Source organism: Colobus angolensis, unplaced genomic scaffold (assembly GCF_000951035.1).
Source record: "Colobus angolensis palliatus isolate OR3802 unplaced genomic scaffold, Cang.pa_1.0 Scaffold56, whole genome shotgun sequence".
NCBI lineage: Eukaryota > Metazoa > Chordata > Mammalia > Primates > Cercopithecidae > Colobus > Colobus angolensis.
Window position 1 is genome coordinate 3,401,774 of NW_012119154.1, and position 17,100 is coordinate 3,418,873.

A 17,100-nucleotide genomic window follows, 5' to 3' on the forward strand; every position below is an offset into this window, starting at 1 on the left:
CCATTCAGTATGATATTAGCTGTGGGTTTGTCATAAATAGCTCTTATTATTTTGAGGTACGTTCCATCAATACCAAATTTATTGAGCGTTTTTAGCATAGGAAACATTTTTTAATTGAGAATTAGCTGAGGCTTGGGTTTTATACTCAGTAGTGGAGCAATAGTGGTGAGTGAGACCCATTCTGTCCTCAAGTAGCTCTCAGTGTACTACACAGATGATTCTAAGAACTGTGGTGCCCAGTTCAAGCCCTGCATTAGGACCGGTACACATTTATGACTAGATGGTAACTGATGACTGAGATCAGGTAGTACAATCACAATTACATAATAACACATCTCTTGGGGCCACAGTCAGCAATAGAAGCAATATACTGAGCTGTATGGGTCAAGGATCTAAAGCAAAATGCAAATTATCTTGTTAAAACGAATGGCAATGGTAATACCAACAAATAAATCCTAAAAATGTTACTGGTTTGGTGGAGAAACAGATAATGGATTCTTAACACAGGAGGTTCTAACATTATCCCTTTACCTTTTAGAGAAGGAAAGCAGAAATGACAGAGGTGTTTGTGATTACTGATGAAATCATGTTTTTTAACGTGATGCACCTGCAAAACTTCATGGACAGAAAATTACCTGTTGCTTATAAGTTTTAAAATACAGGAATTAAAAAGAGTATTTACCAACCAGGAGATCAATGAGTTCTCTGTGTTTGATTCTCAACCTTGCCGCGAAAGGTCTGGGAAGAATTTTCTGAGCTCAAGCAAGAACAGCCCAGACACGGAGAATGATTATGGCAGCATGAAGCACAAGAGATTGATATCTCCCCTACAAGTCAAATGTTTCTCTCTTCTAATCAGTTTTAAACACCTACCTTCCCCTTTTTCTGCTGCATTAGCTGGTAGGCTGTCATCCTAAATAAAAGTGTGAGTGTTCTCTGGCAGGAGAGAAAAAAATTTCTTTGATCAGATTGTTCACTATTTTCAAACCATCTAATGGCATTTCCATAGGAATTCTGTGAAGAAAAGCAAGAGCTAGGAAAGAAATCCCCACAAAACCAGATTCAGGTTGTTCTAGTTTCTCTGATTTAAAAGAAAAATGTATTTTCTTTCTTTGTTTACTTGCACACTTTTTAACGGGCATGTAATAATTGTCATTTGTAATATCAATCATTCAGAACAGAAATGAAAATGGGGCTAAGTAACCTGCTTCTCAGTTATATTTTCCAGCAAAAATTCTGTCTTTTCCTGGCAACCACACTGGGAAATGACATTAGTCTCCTTTTTTTCTTTACATTGCAGTGTGTGGCTCAGCACATCCTCAATAACTATGTGTTGAATGACTATCCCACTCTTCTTTTTTTTGCTACTCCTTCTCCAAAAATAAAAGTGGGGGGGCGGGGAGGGTCTAGATTCCGAGCCTCCTCTAGAATGAAGATGAAAGGAAAGGAAAAGCCTTAGCAAGCTTATCTCCAAGGCCTCACATTTAAAACCTAGGTAATTTTACAATTGCGTGTCAATACACACTGAGCCAAAGAAGATCCCTGAGAAGGAGGTATAAAATGTCAAGAGATAAAATTAGAAGGAAAATGTTTGCATCTGTGTCAGTAAGTGTACAAATGTCTGCCTATCAAATTGACAAAACTATGCCTGTGATGTCAAAGGTTAGAACAAAAACATATGCATGCACACACACATGCATATATATGTGTGTGTGTGTGTATACACACACACACACACACACACACACACACTGGTAATGAGAATGTAAATGCTTTTGAAGAAAGATTAGGAAACCTGTATTTAAAAAGCATTATGAAAGCTAGATACTGCTCTTCCACTTCTAGGGATTTATGCTAAAGTAAGACTCAAGTTTGTGCAAAAAGATTTAGTCTCAAAGATGGTAACCAAATTTGTAATGGACAAAAATTAAAATCATCTGATCAGCAATAAGGTTGGCCAAGTTAATTATGATACATCAAAATGATAGGACTTTCTGCAGCTATTAAAATTGTAATAGCATCCATATTGACATGAAACAGTTTTCATAATTTTGTTAAATAGAAAATGCATGCTAAAAGCAAGATATACTGCAAATTTTTTAGATGAAGGATGGTGTGCACACATTTAAATGTAGATATACATTGGGAAATCCATAAAAAGCATCTTCAGATATCACTATTCTGTGTTGCTTTTCATTCAACTTTTTTATATGAATTTTCAGACTCATTGGATGATGAACATGAATTATTTCTGAAATAAAAATATTAAAAATGAACATGATTTTTAACCCATACTGTCAACATAGTCTTTCTAAAAAAGTAAAGAAAAATTCACTTGAGTTTTCTGTAGCAGCTAGGTTCAACAGAAAGGCATTGTGAGTTCAAATGGAATGATAATGGTAGGTAGAAATAAAGAGCAATCATTTATACTTAAAATGCCATCTGATTAGCATGTTTCATGTTCTCATACCTGCTGGGGGTTTTTTTTTCTGAACTAAAAAATCGGTCTCATAAACACTAAAAATCAAAAAGCTGATACTGAGATTTTTCTCCATCTATGTAACTGATTCTTAGAATATATTGCCTTTTATTTTAGATCAAAGCATGAAAACTGTCTTTGATCCAAAACAGCCATGCAAATCCCGCATTTACCTCTGAAGTCAACCTATTTATAATCAGATTTTTTTTTAAATCCCTGATTTTTCTTTTTATCCCCGTGATTCAAAGGGGGTTAGAGATAGTACAACTTTGAGAGCAACCCCTGTGCTTTGTTCCTGAAGCAGTCCTATTTACTAACACAGGAAATCAAAAATGCAAAAGCTACCAGTCAATCAGGAAAACAGCATTGTGGATGTCAGGACTTTGTAGGTACAAATGCCTCAACAGCAGTGTATTTACTAAGTAATTTACTTTCTTTTTAAACTAGAGTTATCCTCTTACGTCAACAGAAGTACCAATTAAAATCACTATTAATCAATTATTGTCCTAACACAAGCCTTGTGTTAGGACCTAAGCAATAGAGCTCATCAACTATAATTTTAATCATTGTATCTTGGAGTTTTCAAAAGGAATAATTTGGGGCGAGGGAAAAATTCAAATTCTTAGTTACTGTTGACATGAAGGCAGATATTTCTGAGGATGATTAATGTATTTAATTAACCATTCAGTTTTTAAATAGATACTAGATTTTTTTCCCTTTTCAGTGAATACTTGCTAGGCACTGACAACCAAGTGGTGAATATAATGATAGTCTTTCTCCTCATGCAGCTTACCTTCTAGTGGGAGAGAATGATACTACATGAGAAGTCATAATTACAAATAGTAATTATACGCACTATTATGCATATAGTAACTATAAGCACTTTAAAGGAAACAGAGTCTGAGAAACAACACTGGGGAGGTGTCAGTTTATCTTGGTAAGTCTGGGGACTCTTGTCATACTTGTTATGCTTTTCTTTTGTCAATGTCTTTTATAGGAAAGTCAGCCATGAACCTTGCAATGGGGTAAGGCAAAGAGATGACTTTTTCTCTCCTACATATTCTTCTCTGTTTGGTTAGCATCACTCTTTTGTGGTCTTCCCACCATCTCCCTGGCCATTCTGACTCAGCCTTCATGGAGAAACCTTTCTCCTCTATCTAATCTCTAAATGCTAAAGTTTTTCAGCGCTAAGTTCTAGACCTTATTTTCTTCTAATTCCAAGGATCCTCCCAAGGCATCTAACCCATTCCTATGACTTCACATATCATCTATGTGTCAACAATTCTGTAATAGACTTTACCATACAGACTTCTTAGATTTGGGTCCGTATGTCAACCTCATATGTGACTTCCTCACTTGAATACCTCAGAAGAACCTCACATTTAGTATGAGCAACACTGAAAGGTGTTTCACTCTCAACTCGTCTCCTCCAGTGATCTTCATCTCCCTAAATAGAATCATTCATTCAGTTGCTGTATCCTGGTTACTGATACAGCAACTGAATGAATGATTCTATTTAGGGAGATGGACACGACACCTGTTTCTCTCTCATCTCCCATAATTGATAATGAATTGAGAATCAATAGTTGATATTTCGGCCCTAAATTGACAGCTAAAAGGTATACTAAATTACACATTTTCCCGTCTCTCTTGCCATCAACTCTGGCATAGGATATTACAAGCCTTTTTTTAGTCTTTTATCTATTCTTGTTCCCCTCCAATTCATTGTCCTAAATGAAAATCTTTTCCAATAACTTTTAGTTATTCTATTGTTCTAAAGATCAAGTCTAAAATCATCACAATAGTCTCTAAGACCCTTCCTGATCTACCCACTGTTTGATCCTTTAGTCTCATATTATGTCAATCTTCACATTATTCTCTATGCCTCATCCAAAATGGACTTTCTTTTTCAGTTTTTTAATTTTTTAAAGGACATTTTTAAAGAATTTTTACATGATGTTCCTTCCACCTGGAACATCATAGATCTCCCTACTGTGTATTACTGAAGTAACATACTCTTCTATATCAGACAAGGGTGCATTTGGCTGCAACTAACTGTACCCAATGGAGATGGTTTCAGTAGTAAGAACATTTAATTTTAACCACTGATAACAGTCTGAAAGGAGTCACGTTTTGGGGGTGCAACATTTCAAAATTACCCCGATCCAAGACTCTCCCTTTGTTTCTGTCATTCTGTGCATATTAATTTTTTTAATTTAGGCTAACCGCCTTATGGTAACAACCCATATATCAAGTCTGATGCAACTGCATTCAAGGTAGAAAAATGTGAGAAGAATGCTTTTGTATAAAATTCTTCTCAAGGTCCTCATCACATTTTCCTGCATCACATTAGACATTTCTACGTCATATGGAAACTGCAGGGGAGGCTAGTTAGGTGAATATTGCGAGATGGGCAAGAAGAGAAGGAGGCTGGAATGCCTGTTTTTTACAATCAACAGAATCTGACATTTGTTGGTGCACTTATCAAAATAGCAGTTAAAAAATTAAATATCTGCATTTTGTTCATTGTCTTCTCTGTGAGATTATAAGCTTTTTGTCTCTGGGGAATATGATTCAAGGCTATAAGAGCCTAGAATCGCACAGTGTCTAGCCTATACAAATCATTTATGCTGGTTGATGGAATGAATTAATGATATGGAAGAGAGAATAACAGGCAGAAACCAGGTACAAAAGAGATAGAAAACTGCCAACACAAAGCTTAAACTGATTGCCATATCTCATATCTCATGGTTCAGCTTTCTATTCCATTTAAATTGAAAACAGTCTTTTCATTTAAAAAAAAAAAATTCAGGTAACTTTCTGAAAGTGCTCAGTTCTTTGCAAAATGAATAGAATTCCTCTAACCTCTTAATTCCTGCCATGAAAATAGACATGGTTACTATTGTCACAAAGATCCAGGAATGAATTCTTTTTTCCAAAAAAAAATAAAACCCTGTTGAGTTACATGATCCAGAAAAATTTAAATTGCCTCAAGTACATAAATGTAATTCAGTTGTTGGCTAAATTACTCAAATGTTTAACAAGAAAAGTGTGTATGAAAGCTAGAAAGTTATTTAAGAGTAGTCATAAAATTTTTAGTCTAAGTTCCCCACTCCTTAGCGTATCACACCAACAGATAAGTTTGTCATTCATGTTGTCTGATTTAGGTAGAAAGCACATGTAAAATACCTCACTCATTAAGGATGCTTTTGATATATTTTTGTTCTTATACCTAGACCAAAAGAAAACTTGGGTAAATTCCTATCTCTGTACCATCCTAAATGTGTACCTATGGGCAAGTTGATTACGTTCTTTGGTTCATAATCAATATAGTAATCTTAAACTACCTTTCAGTTACAAATACGGTCACACCACAATTTTAAAACTTAAATTTAAAAATTAAATGGTATTGAATACATTCAACTATATCCAACCTAATAAAACATGAAGGAACTGATTCATATTTCTGGTGGTGTCTATTTCTATAGAAGCAAAACCTGTTCCTAGTTTCTGATGGACATTCTGTTTGATCATGTCAAAATGCACAGGGCACTAGCATATAAATATCACAATTTCTTTACAAAGTTGTAAATAGCTACACATGCAAGACTAGGTTTCAAGTTTTAAAAATAGTTTTCATTTGAAATAAAATTCCTTAAAAACAGAAAATGACTTTAACATTGGCAAAGGGAGTCCCCTAAGAAAAAAATGTAAACAGATGGCTGAGAAAGATCACCCACATGCTGAACACAGATCTTGAGGAGGCATTTCTAAGAATGAAGTAGCACTTCCCAGCCTGGGCCACTTCCCACAAGGATCCTTATTTAACCCATGGAAAACACAGAGTTTATACCTCCGGCCAACAGGAGCCTCAACTTTTTTCCCACTTGCCTCACAGTTATCCAGACAAGTATCCAACTCTCTCTAGCATTCCAAAAGAAGCTAAGTACCAACTATTTGGGATGAGCAATCCCCTAATAAATCAGTGTTCGATGATCAGCCCTGAACAAATGTCTTCCCATATAAACGGGCTGTTAAGCCCTAGCTAAGCGTATTAAGTATTCAATTTAACGTATGACACATCTGTTCCACTTTCTCAGCGAGCAGAAGTTTCAAGATAACTTAAATCCCAGACTTAATCAAGGAGAAAAAAATCTTGGCAATGTTTAAAACTGAGTTTTAAAATATAATCCAAATGCGGGTGAGGGAGACCATTTTGCTGTAACTAATGAGATTATATAATACCTAAATCAAATCCACACAATTACCTGAGCAGAATCACTAAATATTTTATCTAGGCTTTTTTGTCTTTCATTTACGAGACCATCAACATTTCCCAAAGACCTTCAATTTACACCTTGCCCAAGTCGCCAAAAAGTGAGCAAAAATGAAGCCCTTGGCAAACACAGTGACTTAACCCCCTCGAAGCCCAAAGAACACAAGAGGAAAACTTACAGATTTGTCTTTCACAAGGAGAGCACAGCACTGGATCCCAGCCATCAGCATCTTGTGTGGATTCCAGGCCACAGAGTCAGCCCTATTTTTTAAACAAAGGGACAGAGAAGGGAGAGGACTCAATTAGTTTCCACAGGCAATGGAATACTATCAGTATCTACATTCAGTACTCATACAGTTTACTGTTCTACAGAACCCCTTGTCTGAGTGGTTTAAGGAATTTGGTTTTTTTGTTTTTTTGGGTTTTTTTGGTTTATTTAAGGAAAACAATTACTTTGTTTTTTCCTGTTTTCAAAATATCACTTAGTCCAAAGAGATCCCTTTGCCTGACAAAAGTTGGCTGTACACCAGGAAACTATGTTTACCTGTGGATGCCATGCAGAAGCTTGCGGTGCTTCCTCGACATCAAAGCTGAGCCACCCCAAGAAGCCTGTTGAGATATTTACAGTACCAAAACAATGTTATTCCAATGTTATTTGTTTACCAGTGGATTTTCATAGAAAACCCTCAGTGATGACCTCAATCCACGTTATTTGATATTTCGTTTTATGTCCTGTTAACCGATTTGTACCCCAGGAAATTCTGATCACTGGTTCTACTCAGGCAACCAGAACCTCATCACAACAGATGAGCCCTCACTGACCCTTAGAATTATAAATTCACACATCATATGCTAGTATATTAACCAACTGAGCTATGTGTGGATGAAGAGGTTCAAAGTATAGGCCCTCTTGTAGCTTAGACTCTAACATAGACAACATCTTCACAATGCTAACATTTTGCCATTCAGTGTTTGATGAGACATGGGCTAAGGACTAGCATTCTACATAATGAACAAGGCATATTATTGACACGGGAGATAGAAGACCAACTAGAATGATCTAGATGGAAATATCTGTTAATGAAAAATTAGATAATTTTAGCTAAATGGCTTTCAGAAATATCTGCAAATGAAACAAGGACAAATGAGAGAGAGAGCAAGCCTGGGACATGAGGAAGTTATCCACAGAAGAAATAAATTTTGTGAGCAAAGGAGAGGGGAGCTCAGATAAAATCCCATAGTCAACAGGTCTGGAGCAAAGGGAGAAAAATTGATGCAAGAAATACAAAAGTTAGTATGTTTCTTGAAAATGGAGCTGACATAAATTTTAATTTGTAGGACATTAAAGGATAACTGTATTGAGAATTTGAGGGGACTAGCTTGGGCTGTACTGAATGCTTTCCATGTTTATTTAAACCTTACAGCATTCCATTAAGAATGGAGTTATGATCACTTCCACTTCTAAAAAAGTTCAGAGGTGTTCAGGTAAATTGTCCGAGGTCTTGCCAATGACAAAAATCAGATCTGAGATTCGAAGCCTATTCTCTTGTCATGTTAACACCATTACTTAAGGAAGGTGACAATTTGGCCAAAGTGGGGAGTATAGCATGTGCAATGAGGGTGACAGAGATGCTTCAGGCAATAGGTAAGTTCAGGAGTTGCTAAGAATGTAGCAACTTCTGTTTTTGGCTATGGAATTTAAAGGCATAGATAGACCTTAATATGTAGAAGGAAGTGGCAAGGTTGTATGCACCAAAGATATGGAAGATAAAGAAAATGAAGTATCTCCATGATCCTCAGAATATTACAAAAGCTGGGCACTTTGGTAGCCAATAATGAGTACAGCACAAGCAAATTTGTGGCCTTAAATCCCACTTAAAAACAACTTTCATTGACAGCTGAGACTAGGGTAAAGTGAATGAGTCAGTAGGGTGCATAATTCAAGGAGGAACTCAGTCTCAGAGCTGGACTCTTGCAAGGCCTGAAGAGTGAATCCTTCTTAAAATTTGAGCCCTGTGAATCCCACTGGCCTCACATTAGCACCAGCCTTGATCCCATGGGCTAGAGTGTCCAACAACTCGATGGGGTCCCCAGAGGCCTGTGAGGTCTGATGTGTTTCCAGGATGTTGTGTGTTCAAATCCCAAAGATTCCCAGGTAAAGGATTAGTAACTTAGTATTGTCAGTCAAGTTCCCTTCCTGTTGCATTTTCTCCCTTACTTGGTTTCACAATGGACCATGTACGACTAAGGCTGAGCCACAAAGGCAAATGTCCTCAGCATCTAGGAAAATTTTATCCCAGCCTACACCTGAGGATCTCCAGATCTGGATTTTGAGAACTTGGTCCTTGCAAATATTAAGATGACTTACATATCACATTTTTCTTGACTCTCATTACATATCCTAAATCCTAAATTACCTACTTTTCTCACTTCTCTTATTGCCCAACCTCTGAGAACCTTTCAGTGACAACTACAGGAAGGATTAATTAGTCTACTCAGTTACACCTGTTTACTCGCTAACCATTTCCACCTGCCTCATACCCTACACTTCTACTCCTTCATGCTCCCTGAGCTAGCCTCTGCCTCCACTCCTTCTCCAGAAAGGTAAATAATCATCTCCCAATTCTAGTGAACTGGATTTAAGTTTTGAAATCACAAGAACTCTTTCAAGGTATTAGTTCACCAGTTTACAAAGTACTTTGGCAGGATTAGGAACAGCTCATCCATAAATTTATTAAAAAAATAAATAAAACACCCCTGATGTAAATGCCATACTTTAATTTGCTTTACTCTAATTCCTAACTCCAGAACCTGCGAAATTATCAAACCAATCACCTAAATGATGAAGGAGTTTGGCTTTCCATCTCAATAAAGACTGTCATTTATTAAGCTCTTACTATATGTGAGGCACCACAGTATATCATTTTTTTATATATTTGTCTTTAATTGGTTAATAAATTAACAGTAGAACGAATCCTGAAAGGGAAGTGAAGGAAGGAATGGAATTGAGATTTGGCAGCCTCTAAAGCCCAGAATTTTAAATATGTTTGCTGCCTTCTATGGGACTTGGAATGAAGAATGGGTGAAAGAATAGGAAGCTTTGCTGGGAATGAGGCTTCCAGCAGCTACAACCTCTGATTTTAAAAAGAGCTAGACCAGTCCAACATTTTGCTCTCAGACAGAAGCTAGCATAACAATTGCCCTCATGAAGGAAGAACTGTATTGGAGGTGAAAGAGTCTAATAAAACTAGTTTTTCTTATTCGGTTGTTTAAAAATGCATTATATTACCAAATTGAAGACACTATCAAATGTAAGCATCCCCATTTTTTGTGTACTACTAATAAAAATTGACATCAAAATACCAATTTCAGAGATGTTAAATTTTTTTCAAATAAGTGCATCTTAGAATTAATAAAACGTGGTGTGTATGCAGAGCAGCATTGTTTTACTGAAAACCTAGAAGAAAAAGTAAATGTCTTTTCATTTTTAAAAAGAGATAAATGTCAGTTTGTAATATTTTTAAAAAGCTTTAAAATGCCATTTAGAAGATTTCCAACAGGTCCAAGCAATTATTGCAATTTGTTAATATTTTCTCTTTAAAATTAATGAAGTACCTATGGCATATGAAGTTTCTTCAACATAAGCTACATGTTCCTGTAATAACATTTTATTGACTTGACACCCACAATACTAAAGGATGGGTAAACACTGTCTTTAATAAGCCAGATAGGCTTGTGTCAAATTTAATCTAATACTATAGGCATTTGCCAGAGGGGCATACTATGAACAAATAGGATAATTTGGTGTGGTTTACATTCCCTTATAAAGATGTTTTCTTCAAAGACGCAACCTTTAATTTTTAGAAAACCGAAAGAGCTTTTCATTCATACTTATAAATCACAATTTTCTCTAAGCCCCATAAATCTCTAAACTACATAAACTATATAATCCATATGTGATGTTTCTTTTATGAGAGTATAATATTTAGGTATAACTGCTGATGTATTTGATTTTTTCCCCTTATTTTCACAGTTAAAAAATGCTCACTTCATATTATCTTTTAGGATATAATGTATTGTTACGCTTCTAAGTCTATAAAAATCAATAAGATACAAGTTGAAATATGAACAGATACAAATGCTAAAATCCCATTAAGAAGTCACAAATAATCTACCTGAAGTATTGCCATTGGCATACTAATAGAAGCAATAACTCTAGTGAACTTTATACTACTGTTGCTCTTACCAAATGTTAGTATATAGTTAATGTAAACTTTGAATCATATCACAGACACTGTACTACATGATATGATTTGATTGAAAAAAACACTTTGAAAGCATAAAATCATCTAAACTACAAAATTATGTGTGGATATATCCCCCAAATGCTGTTTTCTTTTGCTCAGCAAGTCAAAGAAGATTGCTTCTGATAAGGAGGATCTGAAACTATCACCAGAGGAAAGGTCCCAAAATACCACGTGCATTTGTCTCTTTGGTTAGAATCAAACTAATTAACTCCTGGTTTCACACAAAAATTTTAATTTTAAAAAAAAATTAAAAAGCTCAACAAGTGTTCATAGTTGGCTGAATTCAGGATTCTAACCCTGGAGAAGTAGAATTTTTAAAGTTGCCTTTGATTTAAGGAAATATGTATTTTGAATAACCACAGGACTTAAAAAATTTTTTTAAAGCCAATGCTTTGTTAGAAAACAGTGAAGAGTATATTATCTCAAACCCCCTCAAATAATTACTTGATAGATCCAGAGAAAACTTGCTTTAGTTGTAGCTTGCAATTATGTCATGTAGCTTTTTGCATTTTCCAGCTGTTTGGAATCATAATTTTAGAGCAAAAAGATCCTTTACAGCCCACATCCACGATCCCTCCTCTTTACAAATGAAGAAATTGAAATCCAAAAGGCGAAGATCCCAAGAAGAGGTAGATGAGTCTCAAACCAAAGTCTCTCAGCTCCCTCATCCCAGATGTGTGTCCCTTACACCAGGCTGCTTCGATGACAGTAGATCTGAGAACCCAAGATGGCTCATGGGAGTGAAAGAAGCAAAATGGAATCCAGAAAACTAAAAATTTATGAAGCCTTGGAATCTTCTAGTTTATACTTCACTGAAAGCGGCATACTTCTTTTCCCCAATGTGAAACACAAATAAAAGCGTTGGGGACTCCACATCTAGTTTCTGAGAATAAGAAAAATTTCATACCAAGGCTACAAAAAGACCAAAGGTGAAACAGATGTGTACACATAGATGAACTTACATCTACATGAAGCCAGAGGCCGTGCCTCTCACAGATGTCGGCTATTTCATCCAGAGGGTCAAAAGCTCCCAACACTGTTGTACCAGAAGTGGCACAGACAAGAAACGGTGCTGTCCCCTGTAGGAAGGATCCAAAACACAGAATTGTCACCGTCATCACTAAGCTTGTCCTGTAATAGCTGGAAAATATAAAGGGTTATGCATCCAGAGAGTTACACGGTTTTTTTGGAGATAGTCATTAATTCAATGGGTGTTTTTAAATGTCAATATGTGGTCTCTTGGCATTATAAACAGATCAAGTGTACATCTTCAGTATTCTCAGTATTCTTCAGTATTCTCATGTTCTTTTTGTAATGTTTTCTATAAATTGTCTAGATAGAAATTTAATAACTTCAGCTGCAACAGCAAACTGACATTTTGTATGACTCCTAATTTCTTCCTGAAAAAATACATTTAGCCTCCCTTGTGCCATCACTATCACTTTCTCAAAAAAAAAAAAAAAAAAATTGGAATACGAACAGAGCTCCAGGAGTAAACCATGCAGGCTTGTTTGCTTCTCTCCTTGTAAAGTAAGTGCAGTTATAAAACAAAGAATGTAGAATATACTCGGGTACAAATTCAGCATCAGAGGAGATAAGGCAGCCTCACTGAGATACATTCTCCAAAACAGGTGCTGCAACAGAGAAATCCATTGGCATGTGCTGGAAAAGAAAATCTGTATCACTTCTATCATGGTTATTCCTCCTCACATAGCTGATGACTGCATCTCGTGGAGTGAACAGGTGCTGGTGGGAAATAGAGAAGGGAGAATGTGGGTGCACAAACACAGTGAATGGTTATCTCGGTCAAGCTAGTCACACGCTTTGTCCCCATTAAAGGACTCGATGCCAACCAGATAGAGGAAGAGTACATGAGGTTGTTTCCAAATGGATTGCTCCAGGATGGTGGCAGAGACGTGTTGCTCGCTGTGTAGGTGCTGTGCAAGAAAACTTGCAGACAAATGTGGGGGTGAGGGGAGCAACTAGAATATTAAGATTGGAGAGCACCTGAGAAATAGTGACAAGAATGTTTACTGCCTCTAAAAGTTGTTTACTGCCTCTAAAAATTATTTTTTTCTCCATTTAGCATGGAGCCACTTTTTCCCCTCAGTTTTATAAAGTGCATGCTCATTGCATTACATTTTTATGTCCTTTTCTGCCAGGGATTATTGTGTTTGAACCAAACTCTTTCCAATTTAACTGACTTTTGACAGAAAGATGTTATTTCTCAATGGAAAGTGGGGCAGAGCAAGAATATATGGTTTGCATCTCTAAATCGACTCATACAGATCAAAGTGATGGTATATAACAAATCCATTTCCCATCTTGGGAGACAGCTGTGGCAAATAGAATCAATTCCATCTACCCAAAACTTGTAGAGCCAAGTCAGTAGGTGACAGAGCCCTGGAGAAACCAAAGGTTTTGAAAATTCTTCCCTGTATTCAAACTACTGACAACTATGGCTTTATCATACCACTGACGGAAAGGAAACAAGACCAGCTTTACATCAATCATTAAAATAATTAAAAGCAATAGAAAAAGTAATTTACTAAAACCATTTAAGCTGTCTTTAATGTTGGGCTTTTCCTCATAAACTATATGACATCCTGACAGTCATGAGAAAATACCTTTGCAAGCTATTATAGTCTATTAATGAGTTTTCCTCACCTTTTAAAAAAGATCTCACTATAAATACGAGCCCAGAGATGAAACTTTCGCAATCTGGATTTAACCTTCTAGATTTTCTTCCCCATATCTCATGCCGTTAATGAGAAAATTCAGTAGAAACAGTATTGATTGCATGCTGCCAGTGAGCTGTATTGCCTAAGAAAATGTCATTTCTAACACTCATAACTCTAACAAAATGTCTCTAAATATTCAGTGTTCATCCTAGTTTGAGCTTGTCAGTAAGCCCTTTAGAACCTTGGATGCTTTGTGGTTTTCACCATCTGTGTAATGACATCAAGACAAGGTCACTGTGCAACGGTTTTTCAATGGATTGTCATAGGCCAGGGAGTTGAATCCTGGCAGAAAAAATAGTTGATGTACTACTATTCCTTATATCTGAAACAACACAAGTTAAAAGCTTGAAACAAAACAACTAGGTTGAAGCTACTGAGAAAAATAAACCAGCCATCATGTATTATTATCTCAGAATGGAGGCAAGGTTTGTCCTTGGTGAATCCAGGCTCAAGTATTAGCTGACTTGAAAGAAAACTGAGGAGACATACCAACTCTAACCCCATTGCCCTACTTTTAAATGTGCCTAAAGCAATTTTTACTTTTCAAAAACTTACTTTTTTGAGTTCTCAACTTTAGTATTATGTCCGTTTCATGTACTTTCACTGTCAAAACAAACAAAAATTTGAGCGACGAAAATGATAATGACTGTGGTGGAATAAAACCCTCTATGCTAAGAAATATGAATTCTTAATGACACGAAAAAAAATAAGGATTATCTTTAGGGGATGCTAGGCAACAAACTCGCTATTTTAAAAATTGATAAATAAGGGGAAAGAATAAGACGTCTATCCTGTTTTGCTGTGCAGTGTTTCCTTAGGGAAACAAAATGAGGAGGAATATTTTTCTTTATAGCAGAATGCCTGTCAATAAGGAAGGAGAGGAGGAATTAGGACATTGCTTAATGAAATAATGGGTCTAGACAGTGATCATCAATGGCAGCAAAATCCATCAAGTGAGAAGCTGATGGAGGGTATTGTGACGGAGAGACTGACGATACCAGACTCCACAAATCAATGTTATACAAAAAAGAGACACAGGATGTCTCCTGATGGCAGGACCCATGAAGCCTCCCTGGTTTTAAAAAAAAAACAAAAATACAGCTTAAATCTCATTGAGTCTGAAGATGTAACTGCCAAATTACAGAAAGTACAAAGAATAAACCGGATGGTGCAGAGGAGGTGAGCACTTAGGGTCTCAAATTCTTGATGTAATCCACAAAAATCTATAACTTGGAAAGTGCTACAGGACAAAGGACCTGATCTTTTCAACAAATCAATGGTAGTGGGGGAAAGAGGAGGAGGAGGGAAGCCATAGATCAGAAAACATTTACATTTGACATATCAACCAAATGCAATTTGTGAACTTTATCTGAATCCTTAATTCAGACAAGCCAACTATTTTTTTAAAAGGGCAATGGGGGAAATTTTACTATACACCGAAGATTTGATGATATTAAAAATTATCTTTTAAACAAAACTATGGTATGTTTTTAAAGCAAGTATATATCCTTTATAAATATACTCAACTATTTATAGTTCAAATGATACTATGTCTAGGGTTTGCTTCAAACCAATCTAGTGGTGGTATGAGGGAATGTGGTACAGATGAAATTAGAAAGGAGCCTAATGGCTGTTGATTACAGAATGGGTATATGAAGGCTTATGATATTAGTCTGTTGGTTTTTGTGTGGGTTTTTTAGGAAACATTTACAATTTTTTGTAATGAGAAGTTTAAAATTTAAGAAGTGGGGAATAGGGAACGGAGAAAGGGAAGAAGGAAAGGAGAAATAGGGAAGAAAGAGAATCGTGACACAATATTCCCCACCAACAAGATTAATAATATATGCAAATTATTTTTGATAGGAATTTGTGTAGAAAGAAATGAAACTAAAACTAGAAAACAATATCTGCGGTTCTCAGCAGAACGAACTTACAAGTTGTTACTCAGAATTATACCCGAGTCAAATCTGATCATGTAAACCACCAGATAACAATCAAGTTCACTTGTCATTGGAATGTTTAAAAAAAAATGTAGATGGACACATACCTGAGGTCATACATCTGCAATAATGGCAGAAATTTTAAATACAGAAGTTCAAGCCAAATGTTGTGACCTAGCATTCCCCAGGACTAGGTGATTTTTATGAAAACTTGAAAAAAAAAAAGTACAATAATAGAACTGTAATATTCGAACTTAAAAACATTTAATAAAAGCATCCTTGTTAGAGGATGAACTCCTATGAGAATAGATACACGTGTATCCCAGCTCAGGAGCCAGGCTTTTTATTTTTCAGTAGTCATGCCTGACTTTGTTGCTACCTATTGGAAAGTTGCTGGAGAATGGACTCAAACTCCATTAGCAGGCAGTGGTGGGATGGGAGAGAAGCAGCAAATCTAGCAGGCTTTTGGTCCAAAAAGCAAAATGGCTGACACCAAAATAATGACACTTCTGTTCTTTTTTTGAAATGGAGTCTTACTCTGTTGCTCAGGCTGGAGTGCACTGGTGTGATCTCAGCTCACTGCAACCTCCGCCTCCTGGGTTCAAGCGATTCTCCTGCCTCAGTCTCCCAAGTAGCTGAGATTACAGGCATGCGCCACCAGGCCCGGCGAATTTTTTTGTGGTGTTATAGAGACCGGGTTTCACTGTATCAGCAAGGATGGGTTGGATCTCCTGACCTCATAATCTGCCCGCCTCAGCCTCCCAAAGTGTTGGAATTACAGGTGTGAGCCACTGCACCCGGCCTAATGACATCCCTTTTTAAAATGCAGGTGTTGAAATTTGGCTAGAGCACAGCAGGTACACAAAGCCATGCCTTGCTTTCTCCAATATTTCAGTTTTAATATGTTCTAGCAGCTAAGGAAGAAAGGACGTTCTGCCACTGAACTACTAGATACAGACCCAACAGGGGGTGATAGTAATAGATGGGTTTTGGGTTGGAAGCAACCTGGGAGAATAGGTTGGTCAAGAAATCAGGAATCACCCTGAATGCAGCCCAGAGAAAATCGGTTTGTCCTGCAGATTTCTCAGAGGGAGGAGTCATAAGGAGAGGAGATGCTGGGGCCCTACTGGAGAGATTGGGTTCATCCTTAGAGCTTCTTCTAGCCAAGAATCCTGAATATGGGTGATTTCATTGTTTTAATAGACTCCAGCTACCTGGGAACAAGAATATCCGGGAAACTCCACAGAACATGGAGAGCCAAGCACTTGGAAATAGAACATCTGTAAATGAGTTTTCCTATTTTAATTCCAACACACTCTCTTCTCTCTCCCACACACAGAAATGGTTTTGGCTGTTT

The 17,100-nt window shown here is 36.7% G+C and overlaps 1 protein-coding gene across 1 annotated transcript in view; it reads right to left on the bottom strand.

Moving 5' to 3' along the window:
- The window catches only part of GADL1 (glutamate decarboxylase-like 1), a 178,921-nt gene that overhangs the window by 110,443 nt on the left and 51,378 nt on the right, over positions 1-17,100 (bottom strand). The window contains exons 12-14 of the mRNA XM_011961622.1: positions 12,025-12,141; positions 7,300-7,364; positions 6,935-7,016 (exon numbers count right to left, since the gene is read on the bottom strand). Of these exons, the coding sequence (XP_011817012.1) occupies positions 6,935-7,016; positions 7,300-7,364; positions 12,025-12,141 (264 nt within the window). The remainder of the gene's footprint in view (positions 1-6,934; positions 7,017-7,299; positions 7,365-12,024; positions 12,142-17,100) is intronic.